Source organism: Mustelus asterias, chromosome 5 (assembly GCF_964213995.1).
Source record: "Mustelus asterias chromosome 5, sMusAst1.hap1.1, whole genome shotgun sequence".
NCBI classification, from domain to species: domain Eukaryota; kingdom Metazoa; phylum Chordata; class Chondrichthyes; order Carcharhiniformes; family Triakidae; genus Mustelus; species Mustelus asterias.
In genome coordinates, this window is record NC_135805.1 from 12,058,211 (window position 1) to 12,083,524 (window position 25,314).

Here is a 25,314-nt window from a genome sequence, read left to right on the forward strand (position 1 = left end):
TTGGGCTTAAAACTAATACCTTCCAGGGTTAATAAAACCATCCAACACTCAACATCCACGCTCACAAATGGAGAAGGATCTCTGGCTCCAATAATGTACCTAAACAAGAGTCAATCACAGCTGGCGTGATAGGAAATTCTGCTTCAAAAAAAAGGACAACGTTTAATTCAGTGCAACAGCAGCATACCTCCATTAGATAAACTTTAACATCTTCATCGACAACAAAGTCAAAGCGAACAAGTTCAAAGAAATTCCTGCCAAAAAAATAAAGAAAGGAATGATAAATAGCAACTTTCTTCCCATCAATCAATAGAAAACAACCATCTCATCTATCAGATCATATCTTCCTGTCAATTCAATAATGGGAATTATTCTCATGTCAATTAGATGATAGGAGGCGATGGTGTTGTGTAATATCACTGGATCAGTCATCAGGCATAATGCTCTAGGGACCTGGGTTCAAATCCCTCACAGTCACTTCATTGCAGTGGACTGTAAGCCATACTTGTGACTAATAAATAAACTTTTATGGCAGATGGAGAAATTTTAATTAATTAAGAATCTAGATAATGGGGACCATCTTCCGTCAATTGGATAATTGAAGCCACCCTCAGTCAAGATGAAACAACCTCCATGTCAATAGATAAGGTGCACCAACCTCCCCATCAATTAGATCATCAGAACCAATCCTTGCAGTCAATTTGATTACAGAACCAATTCCTCCTTCTAACACACCAGAAAACAGGAACCACCTGTTTAATTACCTAATCAGATAATAGGAATTAAATGTAAGGAATTATCCACCACTTCCCCCTTCCCCACCCACTTCCCTTCCCACCACCAAAATCAATAAGAAGGCGATTGTTGTCACCCCAGGCTAATAATGCAGGCGTTCTGCAGATAAGTGTCCTTGGATTAAACAATTGTTTCATCAATGATCTTGGGACAGATTTTCCGGTCCCATCCATGTTGCACACCAGCCAAATGTCCGCTGACTTCAGGCAATAAGTTTAAGTTTATTCACTAATGTCACAAGTAGACTTACATTAACAACACTGCAATGAAGTTACTGTGAATAATTTCAGGAACAGAAAATCCTGACTGACCCTTTTGTCTGTTAAGGTCAAAAGGAATGAAGTTGGATCAGAGGTGAGGCAGTTTGTAAGACATTTCTACAGTTTTCTGATCCATTCACAGCCCCTGTGATAATTGGTATTGGTAATGGTATTTGCTACCAAATAAACCTGTTGGACTTTAACCTGGTGTTGTTAAACTCTTACTATGATGGAGCAGCCAGTTTCAGCCTACAGTAACAGGACTTGATCTTCAATGTCACCATCCTCCTGAGTCTATCAAAATCTTCAGGGGGGTGGGGGTCACTTTTGACCAGAAACGTAAATGGATAAGTCATAGCAATACCATAGTTACAAGAGTGAAACAGAACATAGGTGACAAGCAGTTCATCTTGTGATGCTACTGTGCCTTTAAGAAATGTATTTTTACTGGTATCGGAAATTTAGTTCTTGGTGGCTGGATGGTTCGTAACTAGAGACAAGGATTGCCTCTGTCTCTTGAAGTGGTTTGCTGCTAGAAGCTAGAGACCAGCAGTGGCTCTATCTCTACCTCGAGGTCTGCTGGAGGTTACAGGGCTGGGGAGTCAGAGTTTCAATTCTCTCATCAAAGGATTAATTCACAACAGGAGTTGCAGAGCTGCAAAACCACGTGAGAGTTCTTATTTTCTGTGCTAAACCTGGGATGGGTGTATTGTTTTGAATAGTGTGGGGGAGGATGACTCTCCAGGGGTAAGCCACAGTGACCAGGTCACTGGCACACAGTCAGGCTCTGTGGCCCGGAAAGGAAAGAGAGGGGTTAGGAGAGCAATAGTGGTGGAGGATGCGTCGGTTAGAGGCACGGACAGGTGATTCTGTGGGTGCGAACGGGACTCCAGGATGGTAGTCTGCCTACCTGGTGCTGGGGTCATGGATGTCTCCGAGCGGATAGGAGGCATCTTAAAAGGGGAAGATAAAGAAACGGATGTCATTGTACACATTGGTGCAAATGACGTAGATAGGAAGAGCAGGGGGATCCTACGAGAGCAATTCAGGGAGTTGGGAAATAGGCTAAAAAGTAGGGCCTACAGGGTGGCCATGTCTGGGCTGCTCCCAATGCCTCGTGCCAGTGAGGCTAAGAATAGGGAGTTAGTACAATTGAATGCTTGGCTAAAGGACTGGTCCAGGAGGGAGGGCTTCATTTACCTAGATCAATGGGAAGTTTTCAGGAGAGGATGGCACCTGTACAAGAAGGACGGGTCACAACTAAGTTGGAAGGGCACGAATATCCTGGCTGGGAGTTTTGCTAGTGCAGTTCGGGGGGGTTTAAACTAGTATGGCAGGGGGGAGGGGATCAAAATATTAGGTCTACAAGTGTAGAGGCTGGGGACGAGCTTGGGGCTGGGACAAGGCTGGCAAAGAAGAAGAGCACTCTGGGGGAGGATGACCTCACTGGGTCTGGAGGTCTGGAGTGCTTATACTTCAATGCAAGGAGCGTAGCAGGTAAGACAGATGAACTTAAGGCCTTAATGCTTACGAGGAATTTGGATGTGGTTGCGGTGACAGAGATTTGGTTGAAAGAGGGACAGGACTGGCAGCTGAATATTCCGGGGTACAAGTGTTTTAGGCGAGACAGAGGAGGGGCCAAAAGAGGTGGGGGAGTAGCAGTATTAGTTGGAGAGCATATTACAGCGGTGCAGAGGGAGGACAATTCAGAGGGGTCGTGTAACGAGTCACTCTGGGTGGAGCTTAGAAACAGGAAGGGCGCAGTCACTATGCTGGGGGTGTACTACAGGCCCCCCAACAGCCCAAGGGAAGTGGAAGAACGGATATGTCAGGAGATACTGGATAGGTGCAGGAAAAATAGGGTTGTTGTTGTGGGAGACTTCAATTTCCCTGGTATAGACTGGAAATCGCGTAAGGCTGGGAGTCTCAATGGGGAGGAATTTGTAAAATGTGTACAGGAGGGTTCGTTGGAACAATATGTAGACTGCCCGACTAGAGAGGGGGCTATACTGGACCTCGTACTGGGGAATGAGCCCGGTCAGGTCTTCAAAGTTTCGGTAGGGGAACATGTGGCAAATAGTGACCACAATTCTGTTAGCTTTAGGATAGTGATGGAAAAGGATGAGTGGTGTCCCAAGGGTAAGGTGTTGGATTGGGGGAAGGCTAACTTTAGTGGGATTAGGCAGAAATTGGCAGCTCTTGATTGGGAGAGGCTGTTTGAGGGTAAATCCACATCTGGCATGTGGGAGTCTTTTAAGGAACAGTTGTTAGGGCTACAGGACAGGCATGTGCCTGTAAAAAAGAAGGATAGGAAGGGTAGGATTCGAGAACCGTGGATAACCAGGGAAATTGAGGGACTGGTCAAAAAGAAAAGAGAGGCGTATGGTAGGTCCAGGCAGCTAAAAACGGAGGGAGCTCTGGAGGAGTACGAAGAAAGTAGGAAAGAACTCAAATGGGGAATTAGAAGAGCAAAAAGGGGTCATGAAATGTTCTTGGCAGACAGAATTAAGGAGAATCCCAAGGCATTTTATTCATACGTTAGGAACAAAAGGGTTGTCAGGGAAAAAATCGGACCTCTCAGGGACAAAAGTGGGGAATTATGCTTGGAGCCCAAAGAAGTAGGGGAGATCCTAAATGAATACTTTGCGTCGGTATTCACAAAGGAGAGGGATGTGTTGACTGGGAGTGTCTCGGAGGGGAGTGTTGAACCGTTGGAGAAAATCTCCATTACAAAGGAGGAAGTGTTAGGTTTGTTAGAGAAGTTAAAGACTGACAATTCCCCAGGGCCTGATGGAATCTATCCAAGGCTGCTCAGGGAGACGAGAGATGAAATCGCTGGGCCTCTGACGCAAATCTTTGTCTCGTCACTGGACGCAGGTGAGGTCCCAGAGGATTGGAGGATAGCTAATGTGGTCCCGTTATTTAAGAAGGGTAGGAAGGATAACCCGGGTAATTACAGACCGGTGAGCTTGACGTCCGTGGTGGGGAAGTTGTTGGAGAAGATTCTTAGAGATAGGATGTATGCGCATTTAGAAAGGAATAAACTCATTAACGATAGTCAGCATGGTTTTGTGAGAGGGAGGTCATGCCTCACTAACCTGGTGGAGTTTTTTGAAGAAGTGACCAAAATGGTTGACGAGGGAAGGGCCGTGGATGTCGTCTATATGGACTTTAGTAAAGCGTTTGACAAAGTCCCTCATGGTAGGCTGGTGAAAAAGGTTGGATCTCATGGGATAAAGGGGGAGGTGGCTAGATGGGTGGAGAACTGGCTTGGTCACAGAAGACAGAGGGTGGTAGTGGAAGGGTCTTTTTCCGGCTGGAGGCCTGTGACTAGTGGTGTTCCGCAGGGCTCTGTATTGAGACCTCTGCTGTTTGTGATTTATATAAATGATCTGGAAGAAGGTGTAACTGGGGTGATCAGTAAGTTTGCGGACGACACAAAATTGGCAGGACTTGCAGATAGTGAGGAGCATTGTCAGAAGCTACAGAAGGATATAGATAGGCTGGAAATTTGGGCAAAGAAATGGCAGATGGAGTTCAATCCTGATAAATGCGAAGTGATGCATTTTGGTAGAAATAATGTAGGGAGGAGCTATATGATAAATGGCAGAACCATAAAGGGTGTAGATACGCAGAGGGACCTGGGTGTGCAAGTCCACAGATCCTTGAAAGTGACAGGTGGAGAAGGCGGTGAAGAAGGCATATGGTATGCTTGCCTTTATAGGACGGGGCATAAAGTATAAAAGTTGGGGTCTGATGTTGCAGATGTATAGAACGTTGGTTCGGCCGCATCTGGAATACTGCGTCCAGTTCTGGTCGCCACACTACCAGAAGGACGTGGAGGCTTTGGAGAGAGTACAGAGGAGGTTTACCAGGATGTTACCTGGTATGGAGGGGCTTAGTTATGAGGAGAGATTGGGTAAACTGGGGTTGTTCTCCCTGGAAAGACGGAGGATGAGGGGAGACTTAATAGAGGTGTATAAAATTATGAAAGGCATAGATAGGGTGAACGGTGGGAAGCTTTTCCCCAGGTCGGTGGTGACGTTCACGAGGGGTCATAGGTTCAAGGTGAGTGGGGGGAGGTTTAACACAGATATCAGAAGGACATATTTTATACAGAGGGTGGTGGGGGCCTGGAATGCGCTGCCAGGCAAGGTGGTGGAGGCGGACACACTGGGAACGTTTAAGACTTATCTCGACAGCCATATGAACGGAGTGGGAATGGAGGGATACAAAAGAATGGTCTAGTTTGGACCAGGGAGCGGCGCGGGCTTGGAGGGCCGAAGGGCCTGTTCCTGTGCTGTATTGTTCTTTGTTATGTTTGCAAGGAAGTGTGTTGTGTTGGAAGAGTGCATTCAGTTGTTAAGGTTTATACAATATCATGGTTGGTTTTTTTCTTGTTTGTAATTGGTAAAAATTATTGGTAATTTTTTTATGTGTTAACTGTATTCTTAAATAAAGTTTGTTTGATACAAGCTCCCTACTGGGTTATTTGAATCATATCTGGAGTGAAACATCTTACGCTTACCCTAGCCAAATTCAAAGTGCAAAACGTATGGTCTAGGCTGACTTCATAAAATACCTTGAAGTGTCTGACCTGGATTATAACAATCTCCTGAGCTTTTTAAGCTTCTCCATAACCTACAGCTCAAGTCCAGAGTGTAATGAATACTTTCTTCTTGTCTGGATAGGTGCAGATGTAACACAATATCTAGAAGAAAACATCAATCTGCTGTTGAGTCCCATCCAGAAAGTACAAGTGTCTGAATATGGGTGAGGATGAAATCAGGCTTGATCATGATAAGTGTCCCCGGTCAAATAGTTAGGGTGAGGTAACAGAAGGATGTTGGCATCTGTGAAAATAATCCCATTATGTATCATTGCCTTCAAGGTAAAAGGAGATGAAAGCGGATAGATTTGAGAAAAAATATTACTTTCAATTCATTCTTGGTATGTGGGTGATGCTGGCAAGCCCAGCATTTATTGATCATATAAAATTGCCCTTGAGAATGTGGTGAGCTGCCTTGAAATGCTGCAGCACACATGGGTGCTCTCATGATGGAGTTAGGTAGAGAGTTCCAGTGTGTATGATGTATGAAAGATGCGAATTCAGACAGGAATTTGGAGGTGAAGGTGCTCCCAGATACCTATTTCTCTTGTCCATCTAGATAGTGGAGGGTTTGAGATTGGAACATAAGACTATTTCTGATTGCATTCAAATGTTGAAGTGAGCCAGGTTAATGCCGGAAAGTGCCCTGTATTGCTCTGATCAGCTACACCTTATACATAAAGTAGATTAGTCTGATGATTGCACATACCTTGTAGATTTATAGTTGGCACCATACTTTATTAGCTCTAATTCTTTCATTAGGAAAAGTTCCTGGATAGCATTCTTTATCTGGAACCAGAGCTTCTCAGGATGATGGCCTGATATAAATGATGGTAGAAATGCAACTGAATGAGAAATTAGCAATTTTTCCACCAACGATGCACTGGTAAGTATAGATAATAGTTACATAAATTGTTAAGTTAAATACTTTCTCCAGGTTTCATACCATTAAAAAGAATTGCTACCTTCTGTCTATTTGAAGAAAGCACCTCCACATACTGCAGGAATAGGTTTTGGTTGTTAACAAGATAGAATTAGAATTACAATTATCTTTTGATTTTCCTTTAAAAGCCTCAGATTACTCCAAAGTGCTTTGCAGCAAAAGACTTGCTTTTGAAACCTCGTCAGTTCTTTTACAGATGAATACGCAGCTACTTTCCAAACAGTAAGTGAGAAATGGACTGCCAAACTGTTTGGATGGGATTGACTGAGGGATGAATTTTGGCTCAGCAAGATCTCCCTCTTCTTCTTTAAAAACTGTTCTGTGCACAAGGAGGACCTCAGTTTAATGTCTCATCTGACAGACAAAGCGACAGAATAGGAGTTCAACCTATGACTAACTTACTAAGGCTACATTGCTATCTTTGAGCAATAAAAACAAGTTACTCCAGTTACTGAGGTAGAAATTAAAAATAAATGTAACCGCTGTAAGTGCACAATTTAGTCAGATATGTATACTAAGGGGCTGGTTGATGGAGGGTGCGGGAGCAGATTCATCATAATACATGGGGGATATTATGTTGAAGAATGAATATACTGCTCCCATAAACATGTTCCCTTTTTGCTCTGGGGGTTATCACCAAAAATGTTTAGAAACGCGAATTGTACCAAAGAAGCAGAAGTGGCAAATCATTCATTCCAGTCCAAAAAAGGGGGGAAGAAATAATCTAAGAAATTGTAGCCAGGCTAACCTTATTTTGGTTATCTTCTGATTGATTCAGGCCAGTGTGCCAGCAGCTAACCCAATGAATAGCATCATCCAGTAAAGCACTCACCATGTGTCTGGAGATAGAAGTTCAATGATTGTTTGTGGCTGTACTTCATGTGGTTGTAAGCAGTCTGTAATGATGGCATCTGAATAAAGATAAAGTCTCACTAAGGTGTTGTCACCTGACAAACATTAAATGATTACAGAGCATTTTGATTTAATAAATGGTTTGTCTGGTTACACATTAATTTTCTCCAGGAAGAACCCACACTGAACAATTAAATTATTCTTGTTCTGCTTGAAAAAAAAGCTCATAAGAACGAGGACATAAAACTAGGAGCAGGAGTAGGCCATCTGGCCCCTCGAGCCTGCTCCGCCATTCAATAAGATCATGGCTGATCTTTTTGTGGACTCAGCTCCACTTACCCGCCCGCTCACCATAACCCTTAATTTCTTTACTGTTCAAAAGTTTATCTATCCTTGCCTTAAAAACATTCAATGAAGTAGCCTCAACTGCTTCACTGGACAGGGAATTCCACAGATTTACAACCCTTTGTGTGAAGAAGTTCCTCCTCAACTCAGTCCTAAATCTGCCTCCCCTTATTTTGAGGCTATGCCCCCTAGTTCTAGTTTCACCAGCCTGTGGAAACAGCTTCCCTGCTTCTATCTTATCTATTCCCTTCATAATCTTATGTGTTTCTATAAGATCTCCCCTCATTCTTCTGAATTCCAATGAGTATAGCCCCAGTCTACTCAGTCTCTCCTCATAAGCCAACCCTCTCAACTCTGGAATCAACCTAGTGAACCTCCTCTGCACCCCCTCCAGTGCCAGTATATCCTTTCTCAAGTAAGGAGACTAAAACCGTACACAGTACTCCAGGCGTGGCCTCACCAGCACCTTATACAGCTGCAACATAATCTCGCTGTTTTTAAACTTCGTCCCTCTTGCAACGAAGCACAAAATTCCATTTGCCTTCTTAATTACCTGCTGCACCTGCAAGCCAATTCCTTGAGATTCCTGCACAAGGACACCCAGGTCCCTCTGCACAGCAGCATGCTGCATTATTTTACCATTTAAATAATAGTCCATTTTGCTGTTATTCCTACCAAAATGGATAATCTCACATTTACCAACATTGTACTCTGTCTGCCAGACCCTCGCCCACTCACTTAGACTATCTATATCCCTTTGCAGACTTTCAGTGTCCTCTGCACACTTTGCACTTCCACTCATCTTAGTGTCATCTGTGAATTTTGACACACTACACTTGGTCCCCAATTCCAAATTATCTATGTAAATCGTAAACAATTGCGGTCCCAACACTGATCCCTGAGGCACACCACTAGTCACTGATCGCCAACCAGAAAAACACCCATTTACCCCCACTCTTTGCTTTCTGTTAGTTAACCAATCCTCTATCCATGGGGCGGCACGGTGGCACAGTGGTTAGCACTGCTGCCTCACAGTGCCAGGGATCCAGGTTCAATTCCGGCCTCGGGTCACTGTCTGTGTGGAGTTTGCACGTTCTCCCCGTGTCTGCGTGGGTTTCCTCCGGGTGCTCTGGTTTCCTCCCACAGTCCAAAGATGTGTGGGTTAGGTGGGTTGGCCAGGCTAAGTTGACCCTAGTGTCAGGGAGATTAGCAGGTAAATAAGTGGGGTTATGGTAGTAGGGCCTGGGTGGGATTGTGGTCGGAGCAGACTTGACGGGCTGAGTGGCCTCCTTCTGCACTGTAGGGATTCTAGGGATTCTGTGTTCTAATACATTACCCGTAACACTGTGCACCTTTAATTTATGTAGCAGTCTTTGGTGCGGCACCTTGTCAAATGCCTTCTGGAAATCCAGACACACCACATCCACAGGTTCCCCATTGTCCACTGCACATGTAATGTTCTCAAAGAATTCCACCAAATTAGTCAAACATGACCCTGCCCTTCATGAACCCATGCTGCGTCTTACCAATGGGACAATTTATATCCAGATGTCTCGCTATTTCTTCCTTGATGATAGATTCAAGCATTTTCCCTCCTACAGAAGTTAAGCTAACCGGCCTATAGTTACCTGCCTTTTGTCTACCTCCTTTTTTAAACAGTGGTGTCACATCTGCTGTTTTCCAATCTGCGCGAACCACCCCAGAGTCCAGCGAATTTTGGTAAATTACCACTAGTGTATTTGCTATTTCTCCCACCATCTCTTTTAGTATCCTCGGATACATTCCATCAGGACCAGGAGACTTGTCTACCTTTAGCCCCATTAACTTGCCCAACACTACCTCTTTCGTGATAATGATAGTTTCTTGGCTCTCATCTGCCACAGCCTTCCTGTCATCAATTTTTGGCATGTTATTTGTGTCTTCCACTGTGAAGACCTACACAAAATACCTGTTCAATGCCTCAGCCATTTTCTCATTTCCAGTTATTACATCCCCCTTCTCGTCCTCTAAAGGACCAATATTTACTTTCGCCACTCTTTTTTGTTTTATATATTTTTAGAAACCTTTGCTATCTGTTTTTATATTCTGAGCTAGTTTCCTCTCATAATCCATCTTACCTTTCTTTATAGCTTTTTTCGTGGCTTTCTGCTGACCTTTAAAGATTTCCCAATCCTCTCGGTTCCCACAAATCTTTGCCACTTTGTATGCATTTTCTTTCAATTTGATTCCCTCCTTTATTTCCCGAGATATCCATGGCTGATTATCTCTTTTTCTACAGTCCTTCCTTATCACTGGTATACACTTTTGCTGAGCACTGTGAAAGATCGCTTTGAAAGTCCTCCACTGTTCCTCAATTGTCCCACCATAAAGTTTTTGTTCCCAGTCTACCTTAGCCACCTCCTCCCTCATCCCTTTATAGTCTCCTTTGTTTAAGCACAAGACACTAGTATTAGATTTTACCTTCTCATACTCCATCTATATTTTAAATTCAACCCATGCTGTGATCGCTTCTTCCAAGAGGATCCCTAACTGCAAGATCATTAATTATTCCTGTCTCATTACACAAGACCAGATCTAGGATAGCTTCTCCCTTGTCGGTTCCATTACATACTGTTCAAGGAAGCTATCGCGGATACATTCTATGAACTCCTCCTTAAGGCTGCCTTTACCGACTTGGTTTGACCAATTGATATGGAGATTAAAATCCCCCATGATAATTGCTGTACCATTTTTACATGCATCAGTTATTTCTTTGTTTATTTCTCGCCCCATCGTGATGTCATTATTTGGTGGCCTATAGACTACGCCTATCAGTGACTTTTTCTCCTTACTATTTCTAATTTCCACCCAAATGGATTCAACCTTTTTTTCCATAGAACCTATATCATCTCTCACTATTGCCCTGATATCATCCTTAAATATCAGAGCTACACCACCTCCCTTACCTTCCTGTCAGTCCCTCTGAATAGTTTGATACCCCTGGATATTCAATTCCCAGTCGTGACCATCCTGCAACCATGTCTCTGTAATGGCCACCAAATCATACTCGTTCGCAATGATTTGTGCTGTCAACTCATTTACCTTGTTTCGAATGCTATGAGCATTCAGATAAAGTGCCCTTATGCTAGTTTTTGTACCTTCTTTTTGAATTCTAACACTTCCATTAATAACACCTCCTGAGTTCTCCTTCCTTTTAACTTTTTTCCTGATTTTTGATGTAGTTGGAACCTTCTTTCCACATTTTGTCCTTGCTCCCTCCTTCTCGGACTCCTTACATAGGTTCCCATCCTCCTGGCATATTAGTTTAAACTCATGAACTGTATAGGCTTGCACCCAGATTCCTCCACCTGCTGACTGCTCGATACAGTTGGGAAGTGTTGCACAGAGCACAACAAAGAGGGAACAAAAAGGGACCTTTTGGCCCCACTGTATCCATGCCAGATCCTTGCAAAATAATCCAAGCTTAAGCCCCCTGTTCTCCCCTGTATCCTTGTCTATTTTGAATATTTATCTATTTTTTCTTTGCAATGCTGTCAGTTCAATCATTTTCTGGTGCAGTTGATTGAGAGAAGAATGTTGGCCAGGACACCAAGAAAGCATCCTTCAAATAAGGGAAAGAAGAACTTGCAATTATATATACCTACCACAATCTTAGAATGTTCCAAAACACTTTACAGTCAATAAAGTACTTGATGTACATGGGAAAATATTGTAGCCAATTTATACACATCAAGGTCCTACAAACTGCAATGAGCAACTAGATAACCTGTTTTAGCAATGTTGACTGAGGACTAAATATTGGCCAGGACATGTCCGGACCACTACACTACCCCATTCCCCACTCTTCTTCAAAGAGTGCCACGAGATATCCACCTGAGAGGACAGGAGGAACCTCAGTTTATTATCCAAACGATGATCTGATAGTGCAGTATTTTCTCAGTACAACACTGATCGGCCTAGATTATTGACTCTGTAGTGCGGCTACATGGCTGTGGCCAGGTCTACTCACAGCCCGCTGACTTAGAGATGAGAGCACTACCATGGAGTTATCCAAATAAATAATGTCATGGAGTCTTCAATAGCCACTTGGACAATTAGAGCTGGTGAAGAGTGACTTGGTTTAACAACATCAACAATGCAGTTTCGTACTGCAGTGCCAATCCAGATCATTCTCTCAAATTTTGGAGTCAAGTGAGTTCTTGGAAATATGAGTGCTGCATTTAACGAAGTAAATTAGAACAAGATTTACTTTCCCCTTTCGGCTTCCCAACTGCCTGCAGGAAGATTAAAACCGTAATGCACTCTACACTTGTGCTGTGTGTAAAACATTCACCTGCCAGGTCGGGATATAATCATCTGCTACCACATACTTTTTCACATTGGTCGGATCAAAGGGGTAATATTCTTGGCTGCAAAACCTTAGAAAAAGCAAAAATACAAATCAGAGATTGGCCAGAATTTGAGATACTTGCTCAAGGAGAAAATGATCTCGTTTCAATTAAAACTGCTTTGGGCTCCAAAGGATCCCCAGATGCTGCCCAACATCTCACCCTTAGCACATACACACTAACCTTTTATCTACAACATGCACGTTGCAGCCAAACAAACTAAAATGAGACAAAAGGAGGAAAAATACACAGACCTTTCAGTATCTGCAAAGAGAAGGCAGGTTCACTGTCTTATTTCTAATGCAGGGATCAATACAATCCAAATTCAGCAAAATCTGTCACTGATAATTGTCAGAAAGATAACAAATGCAGAAAGTGTAAGTAGATCTAACTGGCTGATTGGGTGACATTCTGAACTTGGGGAGTGGGGCAACTTAGTAGGGTAAAAAAGAGTCAGCCTCGTCCTATGTTTGACTCAAACTGAGAATGCTGGAATAGGGAAACAAAATGTTCCATTCCTCATGACAGACATTCCTCACCTTGACATACAAAAAGATCCAACCACTATCTGTGAAAAAAAATAAAAGAACCCTAATATCTTCTATTGGAAAATACCCAAGCTTTTGTATTCCTGCTACAAAGTCAGTCAATCACCCCTAACAAAGAGCAGTAGACTCAGCACAGACAAGGCATCAAACCTGTGACAATTCTGCTCTTCATTGTACAATGATACATAACCATAATCACCCAGACTACTGGAAGTACACTGGTTATAAAAGTACAATAAATAACAAGTTGGGCATAAGATGCTGAAGTGAACTTCATTGTAACCTAAGATCATCTGCATGATATTTCCATATCATACCAATCCAATACCATACCAATAGGATAGCACCGTGGCATAGTGGTTATTACTGCTGCGCAGATCAAGGGACCCGGGTTCGATTCCCAGCTTGGGTCACTGTCTGTGCAGAGTCTGCACGTTCTCCCCGTGTCTGCGTGGGTTTCCTCTGGGTGCTCTGGTTTCCTCCCACAGTCTGAAAGGCGTGCTGGTTAGGTGCATTGGTCATGCTAAATTCTCCCTCAAACAGGCGCTGGAGTGTGGCAAATAGGGGATTTTCACAGTAACCTCATTGCAGCATTAATGTAAGCCTACTTGTGATTAATAAATAAACTATATACACTATCTGTCTATTGGAAGAGGCTCTTGCCCATATAAAAGTTGCATTGCCAAAAGATTACACTTGGGAGCGCTACAGATCTATTACAATTCTTGTTCTCAGCAACACATAAGCGAGGAATTTGTGATGCTGTAGCCTCCATTTCATTGGAAATCAATGCATGGGCATACTTTCTTTTCAATATATTAGTACAATCCAGTGGAATTGGCTGTATGGGTGCAAAAAAAATTTAAGCAAAAGTGAGTTTGCCCCTGTAGTAATTCAGCCAAATGCCAACACGTCACCAACATCCTTTATTGTGCATCAAAGGAACAGGCCGCTCCTGTGCTTACAGTCAGGAAGTCTTCACCTTGGGACCTACCTCCGGGTAAAGTTACAGGCTTAAAACCCCACTAGCTGCTTTCCATCTGGCGAGCCTCCCGCTCGCTCAGTAAGGCAGCTCATACTCCACAAAGCCCGTGGGTAGATCTGTTGATGATCCCCCATGGCCTTCGTGATCATCATAACAACCCTTCCCCCTTAGGTCCTCTCCAAGCTGTAAGGAGATGCTTTCTGTTGCTTGGTGCTCAGGCAGAGGTCCGTTGAAAGCGGGGCTGGGTCAGGTGGTGTAAACCAAAGAAGGGACCTTCTCTTTCGGATGGAGTGTCGCAGGGTTACTGATGCAGGTTCCTCCTCAGGTTCTGCTGCAGCCTGGAGACGCATTTCTTCAGCCTCCATCTCTGAGTCTGTACCTTCGCTACCGAAGGGTAGCTGACATGGAAGCCAAACTTGGGACAAATTTTCTGTAATAATTGACTAACCCCTGGAAGAATTTTAACTCCATGGTTTTCCTTGATGGCCTTTACTTTATCCTCTACTGGATTTAATACCTTGCCATCTACTCAGTAGCCTAAATAGGTTGCTCTGGCCACCTGGAAAATGTATTTCTCTCTCTTCAAGCGAACTCCTGCCGTGGAAAATCTCTGCAAGACCTCTTCTAGGTTGGCCAGGTGTGTTCCTGTTCTGGAGCCACCGTGACCAAGATGTCATCTAAGTACACTGCTACCTTGGATAGCCCTTGAAAGATGTTCTCTTTGGAAGAACTTCCTTTTTGATTATGCTAATAATCTTTTAATGGAAGCTTGAATTTCTTCATTGCATCCAAAGCTGAAACTCTACCCACACATTTCTTTTATTGATCAAAATATTCTCGATGTGGGATGTCAGCTGATGACAGCGTCAGGCTCAGCTGAAAGATCCGTAAACCTTATTGTTGATCAATCACTGTCAAGTCACACACATGACGAATGTCTTCTATGATGAGATATCAAATAACTGTTAGCAACCATGAAGCTGTACCGCGTCACAAGTGAACGCATTCAGAAAAAAGGGGTTAAGAAATTAAATATGAAAGCTCCACTTTTGCCTGCAGTAGAGAACTGCTCTCACTAGAGGGATTTGATCAGTCCTGTACCATAAGACTGACATGAACACAGTGCATTGAATTTTAATGATTAAAATAATCTACTGTAAAACTGGACTGATTTTTGGAAAATGGGGAATTATTATGTGTATTATATGTGGTAAGCCAGTTGTGATGATGCACAGCATCTTGTAAATTGTAATATTCTAAACAGTATAAATGAACACGCATAATGAGGGGGTTGCATTTTCAGTTTGTTTCAAGGGGAGATGTTGCAAATATCTGATTTCATCATTCATATGTTTTAGAAAGTATCTTTTAGTTTTAACAATCTCTATGGTGATTGTAACCAGCATTTATTGCCCATCCCTAATTGCCCCTGAGAACGTGGTAATGAGCTACCTTCTTGAACTGCTGCAATCTCAATGGTGTTGGTATATCCACTATGCTGTTAGGGAGGGTGTTCCAGAATTTTGACCCAGTGACAATGAAGGAACAGTGATATATTTTCAAGTCTGGATGGTGAGTAGCTTGGAGGGGAACTTCCCTGTTTCCCAGTGTCTGCTGCCCTTGTCCTTTGAGATGGCAGCAGTTGTGGGTTTCGAAGGTGCTGCCAAAGGAACCTTAGTGAGTTCTTGCAGTGAATCTTGTAGATTGTACGCACTATGCCACTGTGCGTCGGTGGTGGAGGGACTGAATGTTTGTGGATGTGGTACCAATCAAGCGGGCTGCTTTAGCCTAGGTGGTTTCAAGGGTCTTCAGTGTTGTTGGAGCTGCACTCACCCAAACAAGTGGACTGGATTCTACCACACTCCTGACTTGTGCCTTGTAGATTGTGGACAGGCTTTGGGAAGTGAGGAGGTGAGTTACTCGCTGCAGAATACCAAACCTCTGACCCACTTTTGTAGCCGCAGTATTTCTTTGGTTAGTCCAGTTCAGTTTCTGGACAATGGTAGCTACCCAGGACGTTGATAACTGAGGATTCAGCGATGGTAATGCCATTGAACAACAAGGGGCAATGGGTAGATTCTCTTTTGTTGGAGATGGTCATTGCCTGGCATTATGTAGCATGAATGTTACTTGCCACTTGTCAGCCCAAGCCTGGATACTGTCCAGGTCTTGCTGCTTTTGGACATGGATTGTTTCAGTTTCTGAGGAGTCATGACTGGTGCTGAACATTGTGCAATCATTAGCGAACGTCCCCACTTCTGTCCTTATGATGGAAGGAAGGTCATTAATGAAGCAGCTGCAGATGGTTGGGCCTAGGAGCTTTTACAGCACTAGCTGTTGTATTAAGAACAAAGAACAGTACAGCACAGGAACAGGTTCTTCAGCCCACCAAGTCTGTGCCGACAGAGATGCCTCTCTAATCTAATATTTCCTTGCCCCTATGTGATCCATATCCTTCTATTCCCTGCCCATTCTGTATCTATGATGTGGAGATGCTGGCGTTGGACTGGGGTAAACACAGTAAGAAGTCTCACAACACCAGGTTACAGTCCAACAGGTTTATTTGGTAGTACAAGCCACTAGCTTTCGGAGCGCTGCCCCTTCATCAGGTAACTGGAAGTTCTGTTCACAAACAGGGCATATAAAGACACAAACTCAATTTACAAGATAATGGTTGGAATGCGAGTCTTTACAGGTAATCAAAGTCTGAAAGGTACAGATAATGTGAGTGGAGAGAGGGTTAAGCACAGGTTAAAGAGGTGTGTATTGTCTCCAGACAGGACAGTTAGTGAGATTTTGCAAGCCCAGGCAAGTCGTGGGGGTTACAGATAGTGTGACATGAACCCAAGATCCCGGTTGAGGCCGTCCTCATGCGTGCGGGACTTGGCTATCAGTCTCTGCTCAGCGACTCTGCGCTGTCGTGTGTCGTGAAGGCCGCCTTGGAGAACGCTTACCCGAAGTTCAGAGGCCGAATGCCCGTGACCGCTGAAGTGTTCCCCAACAGGAAGAGAATAGTCTTGCCTGGTGATTGTCGAGCGGTGTTCATTCATCTGTTGTCGTAGCATCTGCATGGTCTCCCCAATGTACCATGCCTCAGGACATCCTTTCCTGCAGCGTATCAGGTAGACAACGTTGGCCGAGTTGCAAGTGTATGTACCGTGTACCTGGTGGATGGTGTTCTCACGTGAGATGATGGCATCTGTGTCGATGATCCGCCACGTCTTGCAGAGGTTGCTGTGGCAGGGTTGTGTGGTGTCATGATCACTGTTCTCCTGAAGGCTGGGTAGTTTGCTGCGGACAATGGTCTGTTTGAGGTTGTGCGGTTGTTTGAAGGCAAGAAGTGGGGGTGTGGGGAACCATTCTGTATCTATCCAGATGCCTCTTGAATGTTGTTATAGAATCTGCTTCCACCACCTCCTCCGGCAGCACGTTCTAGGGATTGACCACTCTTTATGTGAAAAACTTGCCCCTTACATCTCTTTTAAACTTTCCCCCTCTCACTTTCAACTTATGCTTCCGAGTAATTGACTCTTCCACCCTAGGAAAAGGACTCTGACTATCCACTCTATCCAAGCCTGTCATAATCTTGTAAACCTCTATCAATTCCCCCTCATCGTCCGACGCTCTAATGAAAACAATCCAAGTTTATCCAACCAGTATAACATAGAAAAGCAATCAGGTCAGAAGGAATACAGCGGTAGCAAATTTCAAGGGAGTAAGACAAGGCTGGAGGGCCTCTAATTTAATGCCATGAGTATTAAAGGTAAAACGGATGAGTTAAGGGCGAGGATTGACACATGTAATTATGATACAATAGCCACCACAGAGTTGTGGTTGAATGAGGGGCAGGATTGGCAGCTCAATGTCCCAGGATATAGAATCTTCAGACGAGACAGAGGGGGGTAAAAGAGGAGGGGGCATTGCATTATTAGTTAAGGAGGCAGTTACTGCAGTAAGGAGAGATAATATCTTGGAGGGGGCATCAAACGAAGATTTGTGTGTAGAACTTAGGAATAAAAAAGGGACAGCTATGTTGCTACGTGTTTATTATAGACTCCCAGAAAGTCAGCGGGAAATTGAAGAGCAAATACATGCACAATTCGCAGAGGGGTGTAAAAATAATAAGAGGGTATTATATTCGGTGATTTCAGCTTTCCCAATATTAATTGGGATAGCCATCATGTTCAAGGCTTAGATGGAGTAGAGTTCCTCAAATGTAAACAGGAAAACTTCTTAGGTCAATATATAGAGCATCCAACAAGGGAAGGAGCTGTGCTGGACTTAATTCTGAGGAATGAAGTCAGGTGGGGGAGCATTTGGTGACAGCAACCACAACGTGATTCAATTCAAATGTGTTATGGACAAAGAAATTGACAAGTTGCAGAAAAAGGTTTTGGATTGAGGGAGAGTAGATTTTTACAAATTTATGCAGGATCTGGCCGAGATAGACTGGAACGAGTTACTTGTGGGGAAAACTACAGAAGAGCAGTGTGAAAGATGAAATGCAGGCCCAACATGTTCCCTCTAGGGTAATAGGAAGGTGTAGCAAACCCAGAGAACTATGGATTACAAGAGACATTCAGGACACAATGAGAAATAAAAGAGAGGCTTTTAACAAGTATAAGGGGAGTAAGTCTGCGGAGGCATTAGTGGTGTTCCTTCTAGTACCCTTGAAATCAATTAGAAGAGCAAAGAGGGGATATGAGAAAGTTCTGGCTGGTAAAAGTAGGGAACATCCTGAGATATTCTGAAAGTATATCAATGGGAAAAGGATAACCAGGGAAAGAGTAGGGTCTATTAGGGACCAAGGGGGAAATCTGTGGGTGGAGGCAGAGGACATTGGTTAAACGAATATTTCACATCTGTCTTCACCCATGAGAATGAGGAGGTAGTTATGGAACTCGGAGGAGGGACTGTGAGGCTCTAGAGAAAATTATCATAGTTAGTGACAAGGTATTGGAGGTATTGGTAGGCTTAAAAGTGGACAAATCTCCAGGTCCGGATGAATTGTGTCCCAGGCTGTTGTGGGAGGCGAGGGAGGAAATTGCAGGAGCTCTGGCCCAAATTTTTAATTCCTCCCTTGCCACTGGGGAGGTGCCAGAGGTCTGGAGAACAGCTAATGTGTTCCCACTATTTAAGAAAGGTTGTAGAGACCTACAGACCAGTGAGGCTCATGTCTGTGGTTGGGAAACTACTGGAGAAGATTCTGAAGGAAAGAATCTATCTCCATTTGGAGAGACAAGGTTTGATCAGGGATTGTCAGCATGGTTTTGTCAGTGGGAGGCCATGCCTAACAAATTTGATTGAATTTTTTGAGCACGCAACTCGATGGGCCGCAGGGCCTCTCCTGCACTGTAGTATTCTGTGATTCTTTCTTCATAGTCCATATCCTCCAAACCTGGCAACATCCTGGTAAATCTCTTCTGCACCCTTTCCAATGCATCAACATCCTTCTGGCAGTGTGGCGACCAGAATTGTACACAATACTCCAAATGCGGCCTAACCAAAGTCCTATACAGCTGCAACATGATTTTCCAATTCCTATACTCAACGCCCCGGCCAATGAAGGCCAGCATGCCGTACGCTTTCTTGACCACCTTGTCCACCTGAGTTGCCATCTTCAGGGAAATGTTGATCTGCACGCCTAGATCCCTCTTTATGCTAATATTTCTAAGGGCTCTACCATTTACTGTATATTTTCCTTCTGCAGTAGACCTTCCAAATCACATCATCTCACATTTGTCCGGGTTAAATTCCACCTGCCATCTTTTGGCCCAGGTCTCCAGCTGATTTATATTCTGCTGTATCTTCTGACAATCCTCCTCACTATCAGCTAATCCTCCAATTTTTGTATCATCTGCAAATTTACTAATCAGACCACCTACATTTTCCTCCAAATCATTTATATATATTACAAATAACAGAGATCCCAGCAATGATCCTTGTGGAACACTGTTTGTCACAGATCTCCAGTGAGAAAAGTACCCTATCCTACTGCTACTCTCTGCTTTCTGTGCCCCAGCCAGTTTAGTATCCATCTTACCAGCTCATCTCAGATCCCATATGACTTCACCTTCTGTAGCTGCTTGCCATGAGGAACCTTATCGAAGGCTTTACTAAAGCCCATGTATACAACATGCACTCCCTTCCGTGGTCAATTTTTCTTGTCACTTCTTCAAAGAACTCAATCAAGTTTGTGAGACATGACCTCCCCTTCACAAGACCATGCTGCCTATCGCTAATAAGCCGATTCTCTTCCAGATGTGAGTACATCCTGTCCCTAAGAACCTTCTCCAATAATTTCCCCAGCACTGATGGAAGGCTCACACGCCTGTAATTTCCCGGATTGTCTTTTCTGCCCTCCTTAAACAGAGGAACAATGTTACCTACTCTCCAATCCTCTGGTACCTCGCCCATGGCTAAAGAGGCTACGAAGATTTTGGCCAAGGCCTTAGCAATTTCTTCCCTCGACAATTTTACAACAATAGGATTTCTGGCGCGGTCAGCCTCTCGCTGGAAATGGGTGAGAGGCAGGTTAATTTATTGAAATTTATTTAAATAAGCATTTCAATGTCATTAACAAGCCGGGCGCTCAATCGTCCGGGCTCACCCCTCTTCATGACCTCGCCGGTAAAGGTTCTCGCCGGCAAGCATTAGACATGCTCTCCATGAACAGGGAGCAGTCGACTTGGCTTCACCGGTGGAAACGAAGGACACTGAGGCCCCCCCGGGGAGGTCGAGGGCAAGGGGGCTGCCCCTTGGGCAGTGCCAGACCGGCAGTGCCACCCTGGCATCTGGGCAATGTCTACAGGGCAGTATTTATTCCAGGGGGCAGGGCCAATGGGAGAAGGTGCCTGGGGGGGGGGAGGGGCCTAATGGGGGGCACTGGAGGGGGTGGCAGTGGGGGGAGGGAGCCCACTGCCACTCTGCAGCGATCAGTGGGGGAGGGAGGGGGTCTGCGATCAGTCTGGGTGATGGGGGGGTCGGAGGGGATTGCACCTACGGCCACGGGCCCCTGCGATTGCAGGGGGAGGGGAGCTGCTTCAGGCTGCCTGCAGTGGCAGTGGCCTGACAGCTCTCTCTTTGTCTCTCAGACCCCTGCTACTGCTAATGTGCATGTGCAGCATCAGAGGCCTGCACATGCACACTACCTCCCTCTGCAGGGTTTTGGGTGCGTTAAGCCCCACCCTCTGGCTTCTGCAGCGAGCAATAGGCTTGCTCAGAATTTTGCAGCCAGAATGCGCATGGGGGGTGTCTAAAAACACACCCAAAAGACGGAGCTGAAACGTTTCTAGTTTCAAGTTTGCCCAGCACTTAGACAAAAAAATGGTAAAATACCACCCTTTATCTTTCCACAACAATTGGAGATTGGATTTTTCAGGTCCAAAAGGGGCAGTCTTTGGCCTATTTGTGAGTTTGTGCAATACACAGGAAACAATGATCTGATCAGCATAGCCAATGTTCCACATGTGCATCTTTATATGATGTCATTCTTGAAGAACTAACCATGAAAGGTGAGAGCAGCTGAGGTACTGCTTGAACAGTACATGCATTTATTCGGTCTTAAGTGGCACTTTGTAATTGACGCCAACAACAATTGACAAATGTTAGCACAATTTGCCGAAAATAACCAGGGTAAACATGGATAACATGCGCAGTAGGAATTGTACTTATAAAACTTTGATTGAGTTTCTAACATGATTGAAAAATCAGCATGATTCTGCTAAAGTAGATATCACAGAATATTTACCATCAGAATGGGTTGGGAACTATTTGATTTGATTTATTATTGTCACATGTATTAACATACAGTGAAAAGTATTGTTTCTTGTGTGCTATACAAACCATACAGTTCATAGAGAAGGAAACGGGAGAGTGCAGAATGTAGTGTTACAGCCATAGCTAGGGTGTAGAGAAAGCTCAACTTAATACAAGGTAAGTCCATTCAAAAGTCTGACAGCAGCAGGGAAGAAGCTGTTCTTCAATCGATTGGTACGTGACCTCAGACTTTTGTATCTTTTTCCCAAAGGAAGAAGGTGGAAGAGAGAATGTCCAGGGTGCGTGGGGTCCTTAATTATGTTGGCTGCTTTTCCGAGGTAGCGGGAAATGTAGACAGAGTCAATGGATGGGAGGCTGGTTTGCGTGATGGATTGGGCTACATTCACGACCTTTTGTAGTTCCTTGCGGTCTTGGGTAGAGCAGGAGCCATACCAAGCTGTGATACAACCAGAAAGAATGCTTTCTATGGTGCATCTGTAAAAGTTGGTGAGAGTCGTAGCTGACATGCCAAATTTCCTTAGTCTTCTGAGAAAGTAGAGGCGTTGGTGGGCTTTCTTAACTATATTGTTGGCATGGAGCGACCAGGACAGGTTGTTGGTGATCTGGACACCTAAAAACCTGAAGCTCTCGATCCTTTCTGCTTGATATCCCCGTTGATAGCCCAACAATTTGATTTGACATCCTATCGAAAGGATAGACAACACCTCCAATGGTGCGAGCAACTTGAGTGCCCCACTATTGTGTCAGGCTAGATCATGTGCTCAAAAATAGGGAGTTTTTTCTTCTTTTATATAGAGCACATCTGGAGGACAGTGTACAGCATTGGTCACCTTAGTTAAGGAAGGATGTAAATGAGTTGGAAGTAGTTCAGAGAAGGTTTACCAGACGAAGGGCTTAAATGAGCAGGTTATCATATGAGAAGAGTAAGCAGCGACTTGATTGAAACATACAAGATCCTGTAGGGTTTTGACAGGATGGAAGTGGAGAGGATGTTTCCTCTCGTGGGAGATCTCGAACTATGAGTCACCATTTAAAAGTAAAGGGTCGCCCATTTAAAATGGAGACGAGGCAAATGGCTCACGAGTTTTTGGAATTCTCTTCCTGAAAAGGCAATTCCAGCAGAATCTTTGAATATTTTTAAGGCATAGATGGATAGATCCTTGGTAAGCAAAGGATAGGTTATTGGGGCTAGGTGGTTTGTAGATTTTAAGGTTACGATCAGATCAGCCATGGTCTCATCAAATGGCAAAGCAGGCTCAAGGGTCTGAAAAGCCTACAGCTGTTCTTTAAGAATAACCAACTGACCCAGAAACTACTAAACAAGGGCAAGAAAAAATGAACCATCCCATTCTAATATTTACCAACTGAACCATCTACCCTCAGGTCATCAAGACTTTCTAACCACTAGCCCTGAAATGGAGCCAGAGGGTTGTTAAGAATCATAATTCCCTCATTTTGTTTGACTGATATATGCATTGCAGGGAAGAATCATTCTGTCAGTTACCTTAAGATCACTTCTTCTTCGTAAATATAGACCCGCAGGGGCTTGATGGAAGTCAATATGGTGTAAACACCAATATCAAATTTCCTGTGTGAAGAAAGGCTGTTGTGATAATGTGAAGTTGATAATTATACACAGGTCTTACTGTAGTACACATGCATAAGTCAGTATTGCATCAACAATAGATTATAGCTTGTTAAAATTATTTAGAAGTGGCCACAATAGCTTAGTGAGTAAACGCTTGATTGAGTGCATTGCTGAGACACAGGTAATTAGGATGGTTGAATATTTAATTCCTTGTCCATGCAGAGTTAACTGATTTTGCTTTGCCCAAATTGAATTGCAACAAATTCCAGTTCACCCACAATTATCAGTCTGTGGCATGACAATTTGAAGCTCTTGTCACAGCCTGGTGGGTAAACATACTGGCTGGTGGAGTTCTCAGTCTGAGGTAGCAGTAATGCTATTACAACTGCCTTCAGCGCTTTGGGCTTGGGAGGGAGGAAAGCAGCAATCATTCCCATTGATGATCATCCAGCGACTCATGCAGTGAAATGAAATTGTGAGGATGTCATAGATGAAAGGGAGCTTTTCAACTGACTCAACCTTCTACAGAAACACTCAATTCCATTCAGAAACATAGAAACCCTACAGTGCAGAAAGAAGCCATTTAGCTCATCAAGCCTGCACCAACAACAATCAATCCCACCCAGGCCCTATCCCCATAACCCCACGGGTTTACCTTGCTAATCTCCCTGACACTAAGGGGCAATTTAGCATGGTCAATCAACCTACCCTGCACACCTTTGGACTGTAGGGGGAAACTGGAGCACCTGGAGGAACCCACGCAGATACGGAGAGAATATGCAAGCTCCATACAGACAGTGACTCAAGGAATCGAACCCGGGTCCCTGATGCTGTGAGGCAGCAGTGCTAACCACACCCACATGCCTAAGTGCCTCTCAAGTGATGCCAGTGGTTTTACCTACAGTGTCTTATCAGGAAGACTATTCCAAGCATTAGTCTCTGTCTCTCTGTGAAGAAAGGCTTCCTGATAACAATCCTAAACCTGCCTATTCCTAATTTTTACCAATGTCCTTTTGACGTACAGTTGTGGTTTAACATGTAATTGTAATCTTTTCTATTCCACTTTATTACAAAAATATAATATTTGCCTGTGTTCAATTTTTAAATTAGTATTTTGTATTGCTCAAACAATATGTAAGCACTTAACAACCAAAAGTTATCCAAAGCATCTTATTAGGAGAAGTGTATCAGCTCTGAACAATTGAGTTGTCTGGGTAATTACATCTCAGTTCATTTGGCCCACACAAAGATGGCCTAAGCTATTAACTGATTAATTAACCATAGGCACCATTACTGTCATCCTAAACACCTTAAACTATTGTCATAGTGTCTCACTGAAATAGTCTGGGATATTCTTTTCAAGTCATCTTGCTTAGGACCCTTATACAGACAGACAGCTTCTATCCGTGGAGTTATTCATTTTTACCCCTTTAAACCTGCTGGAACATACTGAAGTTGTCTGTGTGAGGTGAGGTCAGGATTGGACTCAAGCAATTTGTTCCCAATAGACAAATCAGCTGGGTACAGAAATGTCAATTGGGTGAGATATAAGTGGGTACTTGGTGTTGGTGGAACTATCCAAATGCAAGTCAACACCCTGAAAGAAAATCAGAGAAACTGAAAAGCTACTGAGCTCACAGAGTTTGTACTATGTGATTTCTGGATTTACTTGCTCATAGAATTTGGATGCTATCAATGAGGTTTAAAGCTATCTTTAGTATTTTATATTATTCTGTTGCAAATGGCATTTCTCCTATGAATTATATAATTTATAGAGTTATAGAGGTTTGCAGCATGGAAACAGGCCCTTCGGCCCAACTTGTCCATGCTGCCCCTTTGTCTTTAACCACTAAGCTAGTCCCAATTGCCCAAGTTTGGCCCTCTATACCCATCTTACCCATGTAACTGTCTAAACACTTTTTAATAGACAAAATTGTACCCGCCTCTACTGCTACCTCTGGCAGCTTGTTCCAGACACTCACCACCCTCAAAATTGCAAAACAACAATAATTTGTAATTATGTAATCTTTACCACAATTAAATGCTCTAAGGTCCTTCACAAGACCATTATGAAGCAAAATGGCAGGAAGCCACATATGACAATTTAGGGCAGATGGCCGAAATATTAGACACAGAAGTAGATTTTGAGAAGTGGCGTTACGAAGGAAAGTAGGGAAGAGAAATTTAGAAAGGGAATTCCAGAGCTTAGGACACTGGCAGCT

General features: G+C 43.7%; 1 protein-coding gene across 2 annotated transcripts in view; it reads right to left on the reverse strand.

Moving 5' to 3' along the window:
• LOC144493365 (putative tubulin polyglutamylase ttll-15) overlaps positions 1 to 25,314 on the reverse strand; it is a 96,462-nt gene that overhangs the window by 29,796 nt on the left and 41,352 nt on the right. For both annotated transcript variants that reach the window (XM_078212174.1, XM_078212175.1), the window contains exons 7-11: positions 23,009 to 23,092; positions 12,138 to 12,222; positions 7,440 to 7,518; positions 6,374 to 6,482; positions 188 to 254 (exon numbers count right to left, since the gene is read on the reverse strand). In XM_078212174.1, the coding sequence (XP_078068300.1) occupies positions 188 to 254; positions 6,374 to 6,482; positions 7,440 to 7,518; positions 12,138 to 12,222; positions 23,009 to 23,092 (424 nt within the window). The remainder of the gene's footprint in view (positions 1 to 187; positions 255 to 6,373; positions 6,483 to 7,439; positions 7,519 to 12,137; positions 12,223 to 23,008; positions 23,093 to 25,314) is intronic.